Below are 20,790 nucleotides of genomic sequence, written 5' to 3' on the forward strand. Positions count from 1 at the left end.
TCCAGAAGATTAGTCAAGCATGATTTCCCCTTCGTAAATCCATGCTGACAAGGACCAATCCTGTTACTGATATCCAAATGTGCCGCTATTTCATCTATTGAGGGGGTAACTTTTTCACACAAATAGTGCCGGGTGTATGGAGACCCCTCTATGACTCTCTCTCTGTGACTCTAAAATAATTTGTTTTAAATCATTTAATCATTTAAATGATTAGGTATTTAGCAATGGAGACCAGTAACCCTCACCATTCAGCTTGGAACACAATGTGACCGACTAAATTGTCTGGTTTCTTGTACTTTATTAACATAAAAAGTTAATGTTCTTCTAAAAACACTGAGCAATGCAAGGGTACCTTCAGTTGAGTAACTAGCAAATCTCTGAAGCAGTTAGGAACGCCACCTTTTGCAAAGATTGTTTTGTTTTTAATAGATCACGGTTATTCAGAACTTTGTACATCTTTTTTTTTCTACAAACACACCCTGAAACTACAAAAAATCCATTACACATGCAGCGCTTCAGCCAACTGCAACTTAATAAAATCATTTTTATAACAACATGTTCGACTACCCAGGGACCCACACCACCACTTCATGCAGGAGCTCCGTTTTCTTTTGACTTTTGACTTTTGTCTTCATCGGAATTTTCTCCCTGTTTTGAAACAAAGTTAAGAGAAGACAATCAATTGACCAGGAAATCAATTGAACCAGATATTCAGAGACACCTAAAGCAAAGGATGCTGCTGTATACATTTAAGCACGCATGATTCAGGTTCAAAACTGCCCACTGTACGGAGTTTGTACATTCTCCCTGTGAACGCCTGGGTTTTCTTAGGGCGCTTCGGCTTAATAAGATCAGAAGTAATAGGAGCAGAATTGGGTAATTTGGCCCATCAAGTCTATTCCGCCATTCAATCATGGCTGATCTATCTCTCCCTCCTAACCCCATTCTCCTGCCTTTCCCCCCATAACCCCTGACACTCACACTAATCAAGAATCTATCTATCTCTGCCTCAAAGATATCCGTTACCGGCCTCCACAGCTTTCTGTGGCAAAGAATTCCGCTGATTCACCACCCTCTGACTGAAGAAACTCCTCCTCATCTCCTTTCTAAAGGAACGTCCTGTAATACTGAGGCTATGACTCTCCCACTAGTGGAAACATCCTTTCCACATCCACTCTATCCAAACCTTTCACTATTCGGTAAATTTCAATGAGGGTGTCCCCCCCCCCCCCCCCCCCCCCCCCCCCCAATCCCTCTAAACTCCAGCGAATACAGGCCCAGTGCCTTCAAACAATCATCATATGTTAACCCATTCATTCCTGGGATCATTTTTCTAAACCTCCTCCGGACCCTCTTCAGAGCATGCACATCCTTCCTCAGATTTGGTGCCCAAAATTGCTCACAGTTCTCCAAATGCGGCCTAACCAGCACTGTATAGAGACTCAGTTTCCTCCCACACTCCAAGGACGTACAGATTTGTAGGTTGATTGACTTCATAAATTACCCCTGTAGAACAGCCAATGTACGATCGCTGGTCGGAGCAGTATTGATAGGCCGAAGGGCCTATTCCCACACTGTAGCTCTGAGGTCTAACAGTAACATGGGGGCAAAACGCCATATTTACCTTCTTAAGGACACTGTGAATTTCCTCCATAACTGACGTGAGTTTCTTGTTGGTGTTAATCAGCTGTTGTTCAAAACGCAGCTTTGCTTCCTCAAACACTTTCATATTTTCCTCAGCTCTGGCGAGATATTTCTTGTTCTCTTTCAATTCTGTAGACATGGTTTTGGTTGCATTTTCCATAGTAGATATATGCTTTTTCCCTTCCTCTGTACAAAGTAAGATTGAAATTATCGTTTCATTTAATAAAATCATTTTTTAAAATCACAATTATGCCTGGGTTGGAGGCTATTAGCTAGAAAGAGTAGTTAGACAAATGTGGATTGTTTTCTTTGGAGCGAGGGAGGTGATGCTTCTTCAGAGGGAAGGCAGGAGAATGAGGTTAGGGAAGATAGATTAGCCATGATTGAATGGCGGAGTAGACTTGATGGGCCGAATGGTCTAATTCTACTATTCCTTTTGACTGTGTAACTGATTGTAGTGAAGGGGGGGAAGGTACAAATAGAGGTGGAGCAGGACAGAGTATGGCAAGTAATAGAGAAACACTGCGAATCGAACAGCATTTTATTATAAAGGGCTACATAGTGGTGCAGCTGGTAGAGGAGATTTACCAGAATCATGCCAGGATTACAGAGCATTAGCTGCAGGGAGAGGCGGGACAGACTTGGATTGTTTTCTCTGGAACGCTGGAAGTTGTGGGGAGAACTAACAGAAGTATATAAAATGATCAGGGGCATAGATGGGGTAGACAGTCAGCAACCTTTCCCCAGGATGGAAAAATCAAATCAAATACTCGAGGGCTTAGCTTTAAGGTGAGAGGGGCAAAGTTTAAAGGAGATGTGTGCACAGCAAATTTAAAAAAATATAAACAGTGAGTGGCGAGTGCCTGGAACGTGCTGCTGGGTTGAGGCAGATATGATAGTAAATTGGAGATAGACACAAAAAGCTGGAGTAACTCAGCGAGGCAGGCAGCATCTCTGGAGAGATGGAGTGGGTGACGTTTCGGGTCGAGCCCCTTTCTTCAGACGTGATAGTGGATATGATAGTAGACAAAAATGCTGGAGAAACTCAGCGGGTGAGGCAGCATCTATGGTGCGAAGGAAATAGGCAACGTTATGATAGTGCCTGTTGGATGGGCAAATTGATATGCAGGGAATGGAGGATATGAATTAATAGCAGGCAGTCAAGAGTTGGCCTTGGTATCATGTTCGGCATAGACATTGTGGGCCAAAAGGCCTGTTCTTATGATGTACTATTCTATATTCTATCTACAAAGCACCCACATGAATCGTTGAACAGGCATAACCTGAAAGATAGTGGACCAAGAACCGGCAAGTTAGCATTTTGGGTCAGATTAAAAGATATTCATCCAAACACCAACACCACTCCACAGATGCTGCATGACATTTTCTGTTTTATAAGTAGTTACAATGCGCATTAACATGATGCTCCTTGGATACAATGCGACTGATGAATTGGGGGAACACTACTTGGAATTACACAGGCCGAACTAGTTGTAACACAATTTCCATGGAGAACACGAGAAGCAAAGATTATAGCATTCCGTCTCTATCTTTGGTATAAACCAGCATCTGCAGTCCCTTTTTATTGCAAAGTTCAGACCACTGGGTTGGAAGCTACCCGAGAGAAACACGAGGTGCTGTTCCTTCAATTTGGGTGTGGCCTCACTCAGCCAATTGAGGCGGCCCAGGACAAGAAGTGTCAGTGTGGGTTTGGGAGGAGCAAGATGGGGGGGGGGAGGGGGGGAAGGTGGGAGTTAAAATGGTTAGCAACCACTTTCTTACCAATCTTGATCTCCAGAGTCTGCGCCTTCAGCTCCATTTCCGCCCGAGCCTTTTCACTTTTTTGTAATTTTTGCAGCAAGTTACCCACATCCACCATGGTTCCATTATACACGATCAGATTGTTGCTCTCAGACTTCACGTTGGCTTCCGCCTTCACTATTGAATGAGGCAACAACAGTTTGTTTCCTGAAATGAAGACGAAAGAGACGTCATTCTCCAGAGTCGGGAGTCAGAATTTCATGATCAGGGCACGACGTACAGCATGGAAACGGGCCCTTCTGGTTGTGGGTTTTCATTACAGTGTGGGAAAACTATGAATATCAAAGACCACAGGGCACAGATTTAAAGGGAGGGGAGCAAAGTTCAATGGAGATGCGCGGGGCAAGTGTTTGTTAAACAGAGGGTAGTAGGTGCCAGGAACGCACTGCCAGGGGCGATGGTGGAGGCAGATAGAATAGGATAGTGGTTTTTAAGAGGCTTTTAGGTGGGTACACGGAAAAGCAGGGAATAGAGAGGTATAGATCTTGTGTTTAAGAAGGAACTGCAGATGGTGGGAAAATCAAAGGTAGACAAAAATGCTGGAAAAACTCAGTGGATGAGGCAGCTTCTACGGAGTGAAGGAATAGGTGCTTTTCGGGTCAAGACCCTTCTTCAGACTCACCTATAGATCTTGTATAGTCAGAGGAGATAAGTTTAACTTGGCATCATGTTCGGCACAGATACTGTGTTCCGAAGGGCCTGTGCTATACAATATTTAAAACTGTACTTTGCACAATGAGGCTCTTTCCCCCTTTTATTATATTGCTTACAGTGTACTATGTTTAAATATTCTGTTGTGCTGCTGCAAGAGTTTCATTGTTCTATCTGGGACATATGACAAGAAAACACTTGACTCTCGATGCAAGTTTATCATAACTTTCCCATCCTTTGGAAATGAACAGTCTAATTTTTTACCAGGCTCACTAACCTTCTTTTAGGATTTTTGCTCAACAAATCTTTTGAACGGCCATCCCATTTTGACTCAACTATCCAAGTGTCCTACTTACTTCATCCTGTGGAAGAGCAGCGTAGGTTCACCAGGTTCATTCCCGGGATTGCGGGACTGACATATGAGGAAAGAATGGATCGACTAGGCTTATATTCACTGGAATCTAGAAGGATGAGAGGGAACCTTATAGAAACATATAAAATTCTTACGGGATAGGACAGGCCAGAAAAATGTTCCCGATGTTGGGGGAGTGCAGAACCAGGGGTCACAGTTTAAGAATAAGGGGTAGGCCATTTAGGACTGAGATGAGGAAAAACTTTTTCACCCAGAGAGTTGTGAATCTATGGAATTCTCTGCCACAGAAGGCAGTGGAGTCCAATTCACTGGATGTAGATATAGCCCTTTGGGCTATCGGAATCAAGGGATATGGGGAGAAAGCGAGAATGGGGTACTGATTTTGGATGATCAGCCATGATCATACTGAATGGCGGTGCTGGCATGAATGGCCTACTCCTGCAACTATTTTCAATGTTTCTATTCTACAAAAGTTATTTTACCACCAAGGATGGCTGTATAGTCGACAAATTAATTCTATTACACGAGGCAGTGAATTCGAGCAGGAAAAATAAGGAGACCACTTTGATCATTGTGAGGGGCATTCAATAAATGTGGTACAGTACCCAGCAGATTATCCAATTCCACCTCGTTCTCTGTTACTGGCGGCTTTACTTCATCATTTGAGCCGTCTGTTAGCTTCCTGTAGGAGCAAGTCTCCCGTAGAATCACTCTATTGATTAACTTCTTAACCTGGGAACAAAAATTAAAACACTTTTGATTAGGATACGAATATTGTTCTTTTTTCAGCTAATCTTTCCTTCTGGTTAAAGGAATTCCTCCTCATCTCCATTCTAAAGGTACGTCCTTTTATTCTGAGGCCGAGTCCTCTAGTTTCGTTTAGTTTGGAGTTACAGCGCGGAGACAGGCCCTTCGGCCCACCGAGTCCGCGCCGACCAGCGATCCCCGCACACTAACACTGTCCTACACACACTAGGGACAATCTTACACATACACCAAGCCAATTAACCTTCAAACCTGTACGTCTTTGGAGTGTGGGAGGAAACCGAAGATCTCAGAGAAAACCCAGGCAGGTCACGGGGAGAACGTACAAACTCCGTACAGACAGCACCCGTAGTCGGGATCGAACCCGGGTCTCCGGCGCTGCAAGGCAGCAACTCTACCACGGCGCCACCGTGCCGCTCTAGTCCTAGACACTCCCACTATTGGGAACAACCTTGCCACAGTCACTCTATCAAGGCCTTTCATTATTCGGAAAGGTTTCAACAAGAACCACCCACCTCCTTTATCCTTTTATCTGAATATTTTCTCTCTTGTCCAAAGGCAGAGTTCAAAGGTAGCCCCAGCTGTGATAAACTTACAGTACAGAATGTAAAGATGGTGGGAATCTACTGATCTTTAAGCAGGGAATTGGGAAATCCTAATTTTCTTCCCTCCTGATCCAAGGATGTGTAATCACCAGACTTCAGACTTGAACTATACAGCGCGGAAAAAGGCACTTTGGCCCACCAAGTCTGCGCCGGTCAGCGATCACCCACATACACTAACACTATCCTACACACACTCGGGACAATTTTTACTTAAGAACAAACCTGCACCTCTTTGGAATGTGGGATGAAACCCACGCGGTCACATGGAGAACGTATAAACTCCGTACAGACAGCACCTATAGTCAGGATTGAATCTGGGTCTCTGTTGCTGTAAGATAACGACTCTACCATAGCTCCACTATGCCGCCCCTACAAGGCTGCTGCGCCACTGTGCCGTCCCTTTTACAAAGCTGAGACTACAGCATGGTTTCACCTGCACAACGGTCGAGGATCTTGGTTACGTCTCTGCCCGAGAGGTTCTACCTGGAGTGCATTTGCTAACTTGGCCGACATTCTTGTTTTTGTGGCGTCATTAGTGACATGAAGTGCACCAGCTTCCTGTTTGGCATAAATTCAACCTAATTCTAACAAAGAACTGTACCTGCGCACGTGAAAGGTGAAGTCCAAGGGTATAGACGATTTCCTCCAGATCCTTCTCCAGCAGGTAACCGCAGTAACTTTGATCAAAGTAAACAAAGGCGAGAAGAAGGTCCTTGTTGAACGTGAACAGCTGCTTCTTTTCCTTAAAGAGACAAAATGGTTACATTTTACAAAACGAGCAATTTGCTTAACTTGATCTTGACTGTCCTGGAATTATTTGCTTTTCAGGCACCTCATGTTATATGCAGGGGTTACCTGGGGGGAGTCGAATAGCAGTAAATAAAGTAAAAACACGCAAACTAAACATGGATTGATGCTTTATTATCACATGCAACATTTCAGCGTGAAATTCTTTGTTTTGCGTACCAGACACAAGGTATGCAAAGAGTCGCCACGTATAGGGCGGTGACAAAGTTACAAAGTGTTCAAGTATTCACTATAGTCCCCAATGGTGCCTCTTTGCTCTCGGCTGAGGGAGGATTCGCTGGTGAACCGCAAGAGGGGGAGAGGGGCAAGGCCAAGGAAGAGCTGCGAAGAGACCGGCCGGAAACAAGGAGGGACCCGGTGGGATGGGCTGCTGAGAACAAAGAGGGGCCCGGCGCGGGAGGGCCACCAAGAGAAGAAAAGGGAGCCCCCCACCCCCCTCCGGAGAACAAAGAGGGACCATCGCGACTCTAATTATTACTTTTGTAACTTTATTCACACAAGATATGTGCCGACTATTTGCATATAATTTGCATTGTATGTAAAACGAAAGAATTTCACTGTATCTAGCAACATGGGACAATAGAGTATCATTAAAACTGACATCATACCTTGTCTTTGGAAGTGGTATCTCTGGATCTCTGTGATCCTTCTCGCCGGTCATCCTTTAGATCTCGGTCTTCATCATCCCTATCTGTTGAGAGCAACGTTTTTAAATACAATGTTTAATGTGAAGTACTATGCAGTACTATTTTATGTACAATATATTATTTTGCTACCAGGATAGAAGTTATATTTCCTTAGTCAGATAGCTTAAAGGATGGATTGATTGTTTTAAAGATACAGCACGGATACAGGCCCTTCAGACCACCGAGTCCGCACCGTCCAGAGATCACCCCGTAATGCATGCAGTATAATGTGGATAAATGTAAGGTTATCCACTTTGGTGGCAAGAACATGAAGGCAGGTTATTATCTAAATGGTGTCAGATTAGGAAAAGGAGAAGTGCAATGACACCCGGGTGTCCATGTACATCAGTCACTGAATGTAAGCATGCACGTACAGCAGGCAGTGATGAAAGCTAATGGCATGTTGGCCTTCATAACGAGAGGATTTGAGTTTAGGAGCAAAGAGGTCCTTCTGCAGTTGTACAGGGCCCTGGTGAAACCACACCTGGATTATTGTGTGCAGTTTTGGTCTCCTAATTTGAGGAAGGACATTCTTGCTATTGAGGGAGTGCAGCGTAGGTTCACAAGATTAATTCTCAGGATAGCGGGACTGTCATACGATGAAAGGATGGAATGACTGGGCTTGTATGCACTGGAATTTAGGATGAGAGGGGTTCGTATTGAAACATATAAAATTATTACTGGATGCAGGAAACATGTTCCCGATGTTGGGGGAATCCAGAACCAGGGGCCACAGTTTAAGAATAAGAGGTAGCCCATTTAGAACTGAGATGAGGAAAAACTTTTTCACCCAGAGAGTTGTAAATTTGTGGAATTCTCTGCCACAGAAGGTAGTGGAGACCGATTCACTGGATGCATTCAAAAGAGAGTTAGATAGAACTCTTAGCACTAATGGAATCAAGGGATACGGGGAGAAGGCAGGAACGGAGTACTGATTGTGGATGATCAGCCATGATCGCATTGAATGGCGGCGCTGGCTTGAAGGGCTGAATTGCCTACTCCTGCACCTATTTTCTATGCATTTATGTACACTGGCACGATCCTACACACCAGGGACAATTTACAATTTTAACAGGGAACTTGGGTGATCAATGGTTGGTATGGACTTGGTGGGCTTCAGGACCTGTTTCCATGCTGTATCACTTCACAAGCTAGAAAAACTAAAACAAACCTTTTCCAGAAAGAAATGTTGGGAGTTACTCAGCGGGTCAGGCGGCATCTGTGGAGGACTTGGATAGGCGACATTTGGGGTCAGGACTATTCTTAAAACTGGACGTCCGAGGATAGGTCCTGACCCCAAACGTATCCATGTCCCCCAGAGATGGTGCCTGACCCACTGAGTTACTCCAGCATTTTGTGTTTGTACCATCTGCAGTTCTTTGTTTCTATATAAACGTTCTCCAGCAGGACGGATAAGTAACTTAGTCAAAACGTTACCATCTTCATCGTAATCCTCAGCGTCTTCTGCATATAGAGGATCATAGTCGTCCATATTGGCATCCTCTTCCATTTCTTCATCCTCCTTCGAATCATTCCTCTTCCTGAAATCTTTCTCCTCTCTGCCCTTCTCTTCTTTCTGCAAGGTTACCAAAACATATTATTTATTTTCTAAGTTCACAACGTTATAAAATGAGTTTGAGTTGAGTTTATTGACACCCGCATCGAGGTACAGTGAAAAGCTTTTGTTGCGTGCTACCCAGTCAGCGGAAAGACAATACATGATTACAATCGAGTCGTCCACAGTGTACAGAGATATGACAAGGGGAATAACGTGAATAGTGTATAGTCAAAGTCCAGTAAAGTCGGATCAAAGATAGTCCGGGGCTCTTCCAACACATCTGCGTGCACATGATCCATATCCCTCTACTCCCTGCACTCCCATGTGCCTATCCAAAAGCCTCTTAAACGCCACCATCATATCTGTCTCCACCACCACCCCAGGCAATGCGTTTCCCACTTCATTGCGTAAAAAATTTGCTCCATTCATCTTCATTCAGCTTTCTTCTTCTTACCTCATAACTATGCCCTCTAGTGTTGGGTAAAACGTTCCGACTGCCTCGCCTATCTATGCCTCTCTTAATTTGATATACTTCTATCAAGTCTCTCCTCAGCCTCCGACACTCTGGAGAAAAGATTCCAAGACTTAGATATCTAACCTCTCCCTGTAACTGAAACCCTCAAAGCCAGCCACCATTCAGGTAAATCTCCTCTGCACCCCCTCCAAAGCCGCCACATCTTTCCTGTGATGGGGCGACTAGAACTGCACATAATACTCCAAACGCACGCAAGATTCCAAAATTCCAAATATATTCCAAACCTTATTTCCATCTTTTTCTTCCTTCTTATCCTTCTCATCTCCGGATTTTCTTCTTTTGTTTTTTGGCTCATTGTTCTCCTCCTCCTTCTCTTCTTTTTTCTCTTTTTTCTCACCGTCTTTTTTATCATCTTTCCGCTCTTTCTTATCTTTTTCCTTCTTGTCGTCCACAGCCGGGAGAGCGACGAGCGCCTTGTATATGCGATACCCAAAGTCTCTCTGCAGCATTTCATTGAAGAGTTCAGCAAACAGAGAGACCTGCAAGGGAAAATGGGGGTGCAAATTCATTATGGTGAGGGAAGCAGACTCCATCAGCTACGATCGAATGGCGGAGGAAACTCGTTGGGCCGAATGTTGGGGATTTCATTGAAACATGTAAGATTGTTAAGGGCTTGGACACACTAGAGGCAGGAAACATGTTCCCAATGTTGGGGGCGTCCAGAACCAGGAGCCACAGTTTGAGAATAAGGAGTAAGCCATTTAGAACAGAGACGAGGAAACACTTTTTCTCACAGAGAGTGGTGAGTCTGTGGAATTCTCTGCCTCACGGGCGGTGGAGGCAGGTTCTCTGGATGCTTTCAAGAGAGAGCTAGATAGGGCTCTTAAAAATAGCAGAGTCAGGGGATATGGGGAGAAGGCAGGAACGGGGTACTGATTGGGGATGATCAGCCATGATCACATTGAATGGCGGTGCTGGCTCGAAGGGCCAAATGGCCTACTCCTGCACCTATTGTCTATTGAATGGCCTATTCTACTCCCGTGTCTTATGAACTCTCATATAAGTGGAGAGAAGCACAAAATGCTGGAGTAACTCAGCACGCCAGGCAGCATCGGTGGAGAACAGGAACAGGTGACGTTTCGGGTCAAGACCCTTCATCAGATCTATTGATGTCTGACAAAGGGTCTCGACCTGAAATGTCACCTATTCCTTTTCTCCAGAGATGTTGCCTGACCAGCTGAGTTACTCCAGCATTTTGTGTCTATCTTTGGTGTAAACCACATCTGCAGTTCTTTCTTACACACTCTTATATGTGGGTTCTGTTTTGAACAGAGATGAGGAGGCATTTATTTAGTCAGAGGGTGGTGAATCTGTGGAATTCCTTGGCACAGGTGGCTGTGGAGGCCATAGAGTATTTTTAAAGCAGAGATTGATGGGTTCCTGATCAGTAAGGGCGTCAAAGGTTATGGAGAAAAGGCAGGAGAGTGGTGTTGAGGGGCAAAAAAATAGATCAGCCATGATCGAATCATAAGGTCATAAGTGATAGGAATAGAATTAGGTCATTCGGCCTAATTACTCTACTCCGCCATTCAATCATGGCTGCTCTATCTCTCCCTCCTAACCCCATTCTCCTGCCTTCTCCCCATAACATCTGACACCCGTATTAATCAAGAATCTATCTATCTCTGCCTTAAAAATATCCACTGACTTGGCTTCCGCAGCCTTCTGTGGCAAAGAATTCCACAGATTCACCACCCTCTGACTAAAGAAATGTCTCCTCATCTCCGTCCTAAAAGAACGTCCTTTAATGCTGAGGCTATGACCTAGGTCATAGACTCTCCCACTTGAATGGCAGAGCAGAAACGATCAGCCATGATCGGATGGCGTCGGAAACTCGATGGGCCAAATGGCCTAATTCTGCTCCCATGTCTCATGAAATTCTTATATAATTGGGTTATCCACTGGCTGACATTAAGCAGTTTCAGGTTAGGACAAAATGCCGCAAAATATCCTGGGGAAGAGCTAACGAAGAGGATCAAATAGTGAATGACCCAGAGTGGAGGTGGAGAGGATATTTCCACTAGTGGGAGAGTCAAGGACCAGAGGCCATTGTCTCAAAATAAAAGGACGTACCTTTAAAAAGGAGAGGAGGTGGAATTTATTTTGCCAGAGCTGTGAAATTCATTGCCACAAACATCTGTGAAGGCCAAGTCTTTGGGTATTTTTAAGGCATAGATTGAAAGATTCTTGCTTAGTAAAGGTGTCAGGGATTATGGGGAAAAGTCAGGAGAGTGGGGTTGAGAGAGAAAGATAGATCCACTATGAATGAATGGAGGAATAGTATTGAAGGGCCAAATGGCTTAATTCTGCTCCTATAACTTACGAATCAAAGTACGAGAGAGAGGGTGAATAACCAGGAAGACACGAGTCATAGAGTGATGCAGCACGGAAACAGGCCCTTCGGCCCAATTTGCCCACACTGGCCAACATGTCCCAGCTACACTAGTCCCACCTGCCGACGTTTGGTGCCTATCCCTCCAAACCTGTCCTATCCATATACCTGCTGGAGAAACTCAGCGGGTGCAGCAGCATCTATGGAGCGAAACCCTTCTTCAGACTGCTAAAGGGTTTTGGCCCGAAACGTTGCCTATCTCCTACGCTCCATAGATGCTGCTGCACCCGCTGAGTTTCTCCAGCATTTTTGTGAACCTTCGATTTTCCAGCATCTGCAGTTCCTTCTTAAACACTATCCACATACCTAACTGTTTCTTAAATGTTGGGATTGTCCCAGCCTTAACTACATCCTCTGGCAGCCGTCCCACACACCCACCACCCATTGTGTGAAAAAGTGACCCCTCGGATTCCTATTAAATCTTTTCCCCTTCTCCTTAAACCTACGTCCTCTAGTCCTTGATTCACCAAAGAGACACTGTGCATCTACTCCGTGCATGAGCAGGCACTTACTTCAAAAGAATGTTCTTTGTTATCTTCCAGTCGATAATCAAGAAGCACACTGAGAGACATGACACTGCAGTCAAACTTGCCGCCTTTGGCAGTCCAGTTGGGATGAACGATAATGGAAGACTCATCCGGGAGTACGTAGTGTCTCTCCCGCCGCTGACGCTCGGCTTCATCTTGCCGTTTCTTCTCGTCCTCCTGAAAGCGAAAAGCAAGCCTAAGCCTACAGCTTTGTAAACACGGAATTGAGTTTAGTTTAGAGATAGATCGCGGAGAAAGGCCCTTCTGGTCTACTGAGTCCACCCCGACCAGAGACTCCTGTGCACTCGCAATATCCTGCACAGCAAGGACAATTTACAATTTTTACCAAAGCCATTTAACCTACAAACCTGCAAGTCTTTGGAGTGTTGCAGGAAACCGGAGCACCCGGAGAAAAACCCACGAGGTCACGCAAAGTCCGTACATACAGTACCCGTAGTCAGGATCGAACCCGGGTCTCTGGCGCTGTGGGGCAACAACTCCACCGCTGCGCCATCATGCCGCCCCTTTGTAAGTGGTGTCACTTACCACAACCAAAATCTCACTGCTGGACGGACCAGGTGCATCCAGATGTATTAGACAGCATCTGGAGCACCAGCTTCAATCTGCACACACGTTGCAATATACACCAATGACCCCATTCTCAGCACAAAACTAAATGCAGAATGAGCAGACCGTACCACCTCTTTATCGTCCTCAGATCTTTTTTCTTCCTCCTCCTCATCCTCCCTTTCCGATTTCTCCGACTCCTTCTGCTCTTCTCTCTCGGCCTCGGTTTTGAGCTGTTTCGTTAGCCGAGCTATGAGCTGGGATTTCAACCCCTTGGAGCTTTGATTCCTACTTTCCAATTCTTTTCGCAGGTCATTGACCTGATTAAATGAAAAGAAAAAGTAAGTTGACTTCAATTTGAGACCATTGTCTTTGACTTTCAGGCTGGATGCGAATCTGGTCACTCCACCCGTAACACTACCAGGGTTAAGTTTAAACAGCAACGTTTAAGAAACATTTAGATAGGTACGTGGACAAGGTTAAAGGGATATGGGCCAAATGCCGGCCAGGTGGGACTAGTCTAAATTGGACATGTTGGTCGTTGTGGGCAAGTTGGGCTGAAGGGCCTGTTTCCATGCTGTATGACTCAATTATAAACCTAGGAGCCATTTTATACTTGTTCATTGATAGTTACTGAGTAGATTTCGACCAAGTTCAAATGTACCTCTGGTTCTGGACTGTAGCTGGTGCAATTCTCATGCATCTAGCTCACTGCCTGGATAGATTGAATGTGGAAAGGTCATTTCCGCCAGTGGGATAGTCTAGGACCAGAGGCCATAGCCTCATTAAAAGGACGTACCTTTAGAAAGGAGAGGGAGGAATTTCTTTAGTCAGAGGGTGGTGAATCTGTGGAATTCATTGCCACAGACGGCGGTGGAGGCCAAGTCAATGGGTATTTTTAAGATGAAGATTGACAGATTCTTGATTCGTACGAGTGTCAGGTGTTATGGGGAGAAGGCAGGAGAATGGGGTTGAGAGGGATAGATCAGCCATCATTTAATGACAGTGTAGACTTAATGGGCCGAATGGCCTTAATTCTGCTCATGGAACTAATGCACATGAAACAGCGATATTTAGCCAATTTTAAGAGATTCAAGCAAATAAATTACCTTCATTGACTTTGGGTCAAGTTTTGACCAGTGTGTGGGAGTAGAGATTTCTTTACTCTCTCCATCATCCTTCTCTTCCTCCTCCTGTTCAATTAAACAAGTTAACAGGAATAATCAGCAAAGTCTTTCTGATACTGGAGAGCGTACTTACTCATTTTTTTTTTTTTTTTTTGAAACAAGAGTTGCCGTTCCGTGCAAGTAGCAAAGGTCACAACCGCCCCTCAGAATGAACTCCTCCTTAATGTTACTTAAATAAAACAGTTCACTGCTACATGAAAGACATACACACACACACACTTTAACTGATCACATGCCACTCATCAGCCAATCTAAGCCAGATCTGTGGAACACAAAAGAGTGATCAATGACATCAAACGAAAGGACTCGGGAGGGGGAGGGGGGGTGGGGGGTTTCACAGACACTGCTGACCCGTGGCGGCCAACGCAGTGTGTGCTTCCCATCCCCTCGGAATAGGTTCCAAGCCCCCCCAAACTAGCCAAGTGTCTGCTCCACACACCCCACTGCACGGAACTGTGGCTCAACCAACTGACCTGCAAATCAAATGCTCCTGAGAGGGTTTGTGTGCACCCAATGATTGTGTAGGCAAGCGTTAACGCACTAAGAGTTAAAAAAGAAAGGAGAAAGGGGATACGGAAAAATTTGGAAAAGTGGTAGAAAAATGTCCGTAACCAACTAGCGTCACCTGCCCAACTCAGCAACTGGTGATAAGCTGCCAGCATTCATTTTTCTCTCTTTTGGGGTACAAAGTAACCAAATTTTAATACGCAATTACCATTTGGCAAAATGAAAATTCAGTTTTTCAATCGTACTACCTTCCTTACTCTTTTATTTTGGATTAATTGAGAGATGAGAGTATTTAAGACTGAACAAAAAGGACTTAAAGAGCTGGCAGCTGTATGACCAGTCACTGTAGCTTTGCACCTATGTCATGTTGAATGCGTGTAATGCTCGTAAACAAGAGCAGGTTACTTGGTGTGTGTGTGTGCGTGTGCGTGCGTGTGTGTGTGTGCGCGCGCTGCGCTTGTTTTTTTGTTTTTGTGGTTGTGTCCCTGTGCCTGTGAGAAGCGGAAATGGAAGAGGATTAGCGTTCAGTGCCTGTTCTCCATCAGCCTCCTTGTGTTCAGCCTGGAGCTTCTCAGCCAGCTGCTGCTTGTATCCACGGGAGAGAGCTTCCCACTCTGAGCGGGTGGGAAGGCAATGCCAAACATCCGGAAGAAATATAACCACGGCCTCCACATGGGCTGGAACCGTTCGCCCCTTGTGGTGCTCCTCGGGGCGATGGTAACGGATCTCTGCAAAACGGTACCTGTTGCAAGGGAAGAAGTGTATTGGAGAGGAAAATTCTATCAGATATCACATAGACCCTAAACGACTCGCAGGACATCAAGCTAGAGAAAACCGCCTTTTACACAGTTCAACGTCACTTAACTGCAAGTGCAGGAAAATCAAACGGGCAACAGTCGGCTCTCTCCGTTTATCAGAACAGGAGCCCCAGTATATATCGTCATCAGCGATTAGTTAAAAACTTTTAACTGGATAATTTTTATTTTTTTTAAAATATGTGTAAATGTTCGTTTAATGCCTTGCAGATAAATGACACCAGCTGTACAGTTCAGAAGAGCTTGCATGGCACCACTTAGAATTTATTTATAAATATATATATAAAAAAAGGTGGAAAAACAATTCTACAATCAACCGAACAGCGAAAATATTAATCCCAGTGACGACTGCCGCTCCACGCGTGACTTTTCTTCAAGGCATATAACGTACAAGCACAACACATTGATGTAAAGTATTAATGCAGATTTACAGAATTTAAGCACGTCTACTGATATAAATGCCAAACAGTGAACCTACAGTGTTTAAGAACATAATGCGTCTCCAATGTCATTGTCATAAGGTAATGACATCTCTCGCGCTATACAAGGCATGCACTGCCACATAACGGGTGCCATAATCGCAGAACTAGCGGAAGGACGTCGTGTTTTTACCTGGAACATGACTGGCTGCTAAGCAAGAAAATAATGACTCAAAATATTAAGACATATTTAAGAAAAGAAAACAGAAGTCTCAAGTGCTTACAGGCAGAGGGGGTTCTGCCCCGCTGCTGGCTTGCTACTTACCACTGCGTGCAACCACTCAAGTCAATGCTTGTCAGGGCCTTACAACAACGGATAGCTGTCCTAATCAGGACTGAAGGGTCAGTGTCAGGGTTCGGACCGTCCAGCGAGGGAGACCAGTGTCCTCCAATCGCCATGGCTTCATCTTTGCCCTTCATACCCACCAAGAACTGCAACACAGGGCAAACAAAATAAATCACAGAAAAATTCACAGAGCCACCCACCTCTTCTTCAGCTTTCTCCTCCCTCAGCCTGAAGAAGGGTTTTGACCCAAAATGTCACTTATCCATGTTCCCCAGAGATATCTGAAGAAGGGCCCCAACCCAAAACGTCACCTGTCCATGTCCTTCAGAGATGTCATTAGGGATAGGAAAATTAGGCCATTCGGCCCATCACGTCTAATCCGCCATTCAATCATGGCTGATCTATCTCTCCCTCCTTATCCCATTCTCCGCCCTTCTCCCCATAACCTCTAACACCTGTACTAGTCAAGAATCTATCCATCTCTTCCTTAGAAATATCCACTGACGGCCCCCACAGCCTTCTTTGGCAAAGAATTCCACAGATTCACCACCCTCTGACTAAATACATTTCTCATCTCCTTCCTAAACGAACATCTTTTAATTCTGAGGCTATGACCTCTAGTCCTAGACTCTCCCGCTAGTGGAAACTTCTTCTCCACATCCACTCCTTCCAAGCCTTTCACTATTCTGTATGTTTCAATAAGTTGCCCCCTCATTGTCTGATGTCTGAAGAAGATCCCCGACCTGAAAAATCACCTAACCATATCCTCCAGGGATGTCTGAAGAAGGGCCCCCGACCTGGAATATCACCCATCCATGTCCCCCAGAGACGCTGCCTGACTCGCTGAGTTACTCCTGCACTTTGTGTAAGAAGGGACCATTTGCGTCCTTTGATGTAAACCAGCATCTGCATTTCTGGGTTCCACCAGAGATACTGCCTGAATCCGAGTTACTCCAGCACCGTGTCTTGTTTTGCAAACTACCCTCTGCAGTTCCTTGCGTTCACATGAATATTAAGGCAGCCACAAAATTATTAATGATTTGAGATACAGCTTGGAAACAGGCCCTTCGGCCCACCGAGTCAGCGCCGTCCAACGATCACCTGTACACGCGCACTATCCTCCACGCTATGGATAATTTACAATTTAACTGAAACCATTTAACCTACAAAACTGCACAACTCGAGTGTGGGAGATAACTGGAGCACCGGGAAAAAACAGTTTGAGAAAAAAGGGGCAAGTCATTTAGAACGGAGATGAGGAAACACTTTTTCACACAGAGAGTTGTGAGTCTGTGGAATTCTCTGCCTCAGAGGGTGGTGGAGGCCGGATCTCTGGATACTTTCAAGAGAGAGCTAGATAGGGCTCTTGAAGATAGCAGAGTCAGGGGATATGGGGAGAAGGCAGGAATGGGGTACTGATTGTGGATGATCAGCCACATTGAATGGCTTGAAGGGCTGAATGGCCTACTCCTGCATCTACTGTCTATCTCTGCTCAATTGCGACAATAATCCTCTGTCTACACTCCCAGCAGTCTTGCAATAAAGGCCAATGTGCCTCGCTGACTACCAAAATCCTGCTTTTCTTTCGATGGTCCACATAGATGGCCTTTGAATTGCCAGATCTGTTGTGGCGACCCCATTTTGGAACTACATGCTACAATTAAAAAAAAGGAATCCACCCTGTGCAATCTCTTCTTGAAACAATTTACCTTGATCAGCCTTGCAGGATGCTGGAATCCCTCTCGTACCTCCTGCGAGTCGTCAGCAAGGGCACAAGATTTGTGGAAGAGTTCGTCCATACCGGGACTTGCCAGCAGCATAACCTTGAAGAATAAGATAGTACATTTACTCCAATTAAGAATTAAGAAAAAAATTATTAAAAACCAAGATTGACACAAAAAGCTGGAGTATCTCTGGAGAGAAGGAAGGTGACATTTCGGGTCCCTAGGTCGGACAAACCTGTATGCCTTTGGAGCATGGGAGAAAACCGGAGATCCCGGAGAAAACCCACGCAGGTTATGGGGAGAACATACAGACAGCACCCGTGTTCAGGATCGAACCTGTGTTACTGGCGCTGTGAGGCAGCAACTCTGGCACTGTGAGGCAGCAACTCTGGCGCTGTGAGGCAGCAACTCTACCGCTTCGCCACCACCTCTCACATTCCGCATTAATTGCTATCCCTCCTTTGTACCTATCTAGATTCCAATATCTGCACATCCAAGTAATTGCAGATGCTGGTTAAGCACAAAAGGACACAAAATGCTGGAGTAACTCAGCAATTCAAGCAGCATTCCTGGAGAACATAAATAGGTGATGTTTGGGGTCACCTTTCTACGGAGTGATTGCAGTGGGGGAGGGAAAGTAAACTGAAAAATGCATCTGTTCCCTTTTCCAGCTCCCACGCACTCCCACCCCCATCGGGCCAAGTCGGAGAACCCGCGTGTGACGCCGCCGAGAATAAAGATGGACCCGACATGGGGTCGTCAAGAACAAAGAGGGAACCAGCCTGCGGGGTGGGGGAGTCGCTGAGAACAGAGGGACCGACATGACTCTAATGAGGGCATTTGTAACTTTATTGGAACCCGACAACGCGGCAACTCTTTTGTGTATTTTTGTGCATTGTATGAATTTCATTGTACTTCTGACAATAGAGTATCAATGAATTGAAAGCGACAGAGAATGCTTCAAAAACAAATGCTGGGTCCAGCAAAAAGACACAGACCTTTGCGCTGTACGTATGGTCCGCATCTGGTGGGTCAAGCACTGCAGTGAGTTTCTCCATTGGCTCCACCTCCTTGTGCATGATGTGGAAGTTGCATTGGTTTCCAAGCTGAAACGGTCTGTTCAGAAGAAACGCATCGACCCACGTGAACTGCGTATCAAAGAAGTCGCTTGGGATGTAAAGATTCTGGTATCGGCGGCGAAGCTCCATCATGTCACAAGACAGACTGTGGAGAAAAAGAGGTGACATCAAAACAGTTACTGCAGCAACTGGGACTTTGTGACATGAAAAGCCATTAACCTTAAACATTAACTCTGTCGATAGACACAAATGCTGAAGAAGGGTCTCTTCACTCCCTTGAAGAGTACTCTGAAGAGTATCAACCCAAAACAAACCTTATCGACCGATAAGGGGGAAGAAGTCTTTTAGGACCGAAATGAGAAAATAATTTTTCACACAGAGAGTGGTGAATCTGTGGAATTCTCTGCCACAGAAGGTAGTTGAGGCCAGTTCATTGGCTATATTTAAGAGGGAGTTAGATGTGGCCTTGTGGCTAAAGGGATCAGGGGGTATGGAGAGAAGGCAGGTACAGGATACTGAGTTGGATGATCAGCCATGATCATATTGAATGGCGGTGCAGGCTCGAAGGGCCGAATGGCCTACTCCTGCACCTATTTTCTATGTTTCTATGTTTCTCAAGGGATCAGGGGGTATGGAGAGAAGGCAGGTACAGGATACTGAGTTGGATGATCAGCCATGATCATATTGAATGGCGGTGCAGGCTCGAAGGGCCGAATGGCCTACTCCTGCACCTATTTTCTATGTTTCTAAACATCACGTTTCTTTTCTCCAGAGATGCCATGTGATCCGCTGAGTTACCCCAGCATTTTGTGTCCATCTTCAGTGTAAACCGGCACCTGCAGTTCCTTCCTACACATCTGCAGTTCCTTCCGACACATTAACTGTTATCTCACCAAAGATGCTCTGAATATTTCCAGCAATTTCTGTTTTGTTTCAGTATTTCCAGCAGCTAGTTTTAAATGTTGTATTCTATTTTATAACTCAATTTTCTTCTCGTATCATCTGACCTAGACAATTTGGGAACAGCTCCATCCAAGATTGCAAGAAATCGCAGAGAATTCTTCAGGTGGCTCACACCATCACACAAACCAGCCTCCCTTCCATTAACCCCATCTGCACCTCGTGCTGCCTAGGCAAGGTCAGCAACATAAACAAGGATCAGTCTCCCGTCAGGCAAGCTGCACAGAAGTTTGAAAACGCATACCCCCACATTCAGGGACTGTTTCTTCCCAGCTGAACAGTCCTCTCATTAGTTAGAGTGCGGTCCTGATCTCCTATCTATTTCATTGAAGAGCTTTGAACTATCTTTAATTGAACTTCAATAGTACATCTTGTCAATAAATGCTTTATCCTTTATCTGTGTACTGTGGATGACTTGATTGAGCTATGGTACAGTCTTGTCCTTGACTGGATGGCATGCAAACAAAAGTTTTTCACTGTAATGGCCTCAACTCAATTCTTTGCATTCTCAGCATAAGCAATTAACAGATTTTTCGACATCGGGGTTTCTGATTTGCACTGAATGGGTATTGGTCAAACTTTATAATAGAAAATAGATACTAATTATTTGTCTCCATTAAGGAAATGATATCCAACACACGTCAAATATTCTGAATTTATCTAGTCTGGTTTATACATATGTATTGCAGATGTGCAGACTTGGCTACATGCAGGATATGCCACACCAACAGGGAGAGAACTATTCTGCAAACACCAACATTTCTCGCCTCAAGGAATCCAAAAATGTCCTTCAACACCAGTTTCCCTTTTCATAGTTATTGA

General features: G+C 45.0%; 1 protein-coding gene across 7 annotated transcripts in view; it reads right to left on the reverse strand.

The window, feature by feature from the left end:
- Window positions 1-281: 281 nt before the first annotated feature.
- ccar1 (cell division cycle and apoptosis regulator 1) overlaps window positions 282-20,790 on the reverse strand; it is a 37,981-nt gene continuing 17,472 nt past the window's right edge. For 5 of the 7 annotated variants that reach the window (XM_033034435.1, XM_033034434.1, XM_033034433.1 and 2 more), the window contains 15 exons: window positions 18,928-19,153; window positions 17,915-18,028; window positions 16,185-16,351; window positions 15,157-15,367; window positions 14,041-14,124; window positions 13,063-13,251; window positions 12,350-12,541; window positions 9,670-9,924; window positions 8,790-8,928; window positions 7,275-7,357; window positions 6,461-6,601; window positions 5,095-5,221; window positions 3,427-3,612; window positions 1,625-1,830; window positions 282-648 (listed from right to left, as the gene is read on the reverse strand). In XM_033034435.1, coding sequence (XP_032890326.1) covers window positions 589-648; window positions 1,625-1,830; window positions 3,427-3,612; window positions 5,095-5,221; window positions 6,461-6,601; window positions 7,275-7,357; window positions 8,790-8,928; window positions 9,670-9,924; window positions 12,350-12,541; window positions 13,063-13,251; window positions 14,041-14,124; window positions 15,157-15,367; window positions 16,185-16,351; window positions 17,915-18,028; window positions 18,928-19,153 — 2,380 coding nt within the window. In that variant the 3' untranslated portion in view covers window positions 282-588. The remainder of the gene's footprint in view (window positions 649-1,624; window positions 1,831-3,426; window positions 3,613-5,094; window positions 5,222-6,460; window positions 6,602-7,274; window positions 7,358-8,789; window positions 8,929-9,669; window positions 9,925-12,349; window positions 12,542-13,062; window positions 13,252-14,040; window positions 14,125-15,156; window positions 15,368-16,184; window positions 16,352-17,914; window positions 18,029-18,927; window positions 19,154-20,790) is intronic. The other 2 variants (XM_033034436.1, XM_033034432.1) reach the window with 1 other exon arrangement.

This window comes from Amblyraja radiata, chromosome 15 (assembly GCF_010909765.2).
Source record: "Amblyraja radiata isolate CabotCenter1 chromosome 15, sAmbRad1.1.pri, whole genome shotgun sequence".
Lineage (NCBI taxonomy): Eukaryota > Metazoa > Chordata > Chondrichthyes > Rajiformes > Rajidae > Amblyraja > Amblyraja radiata.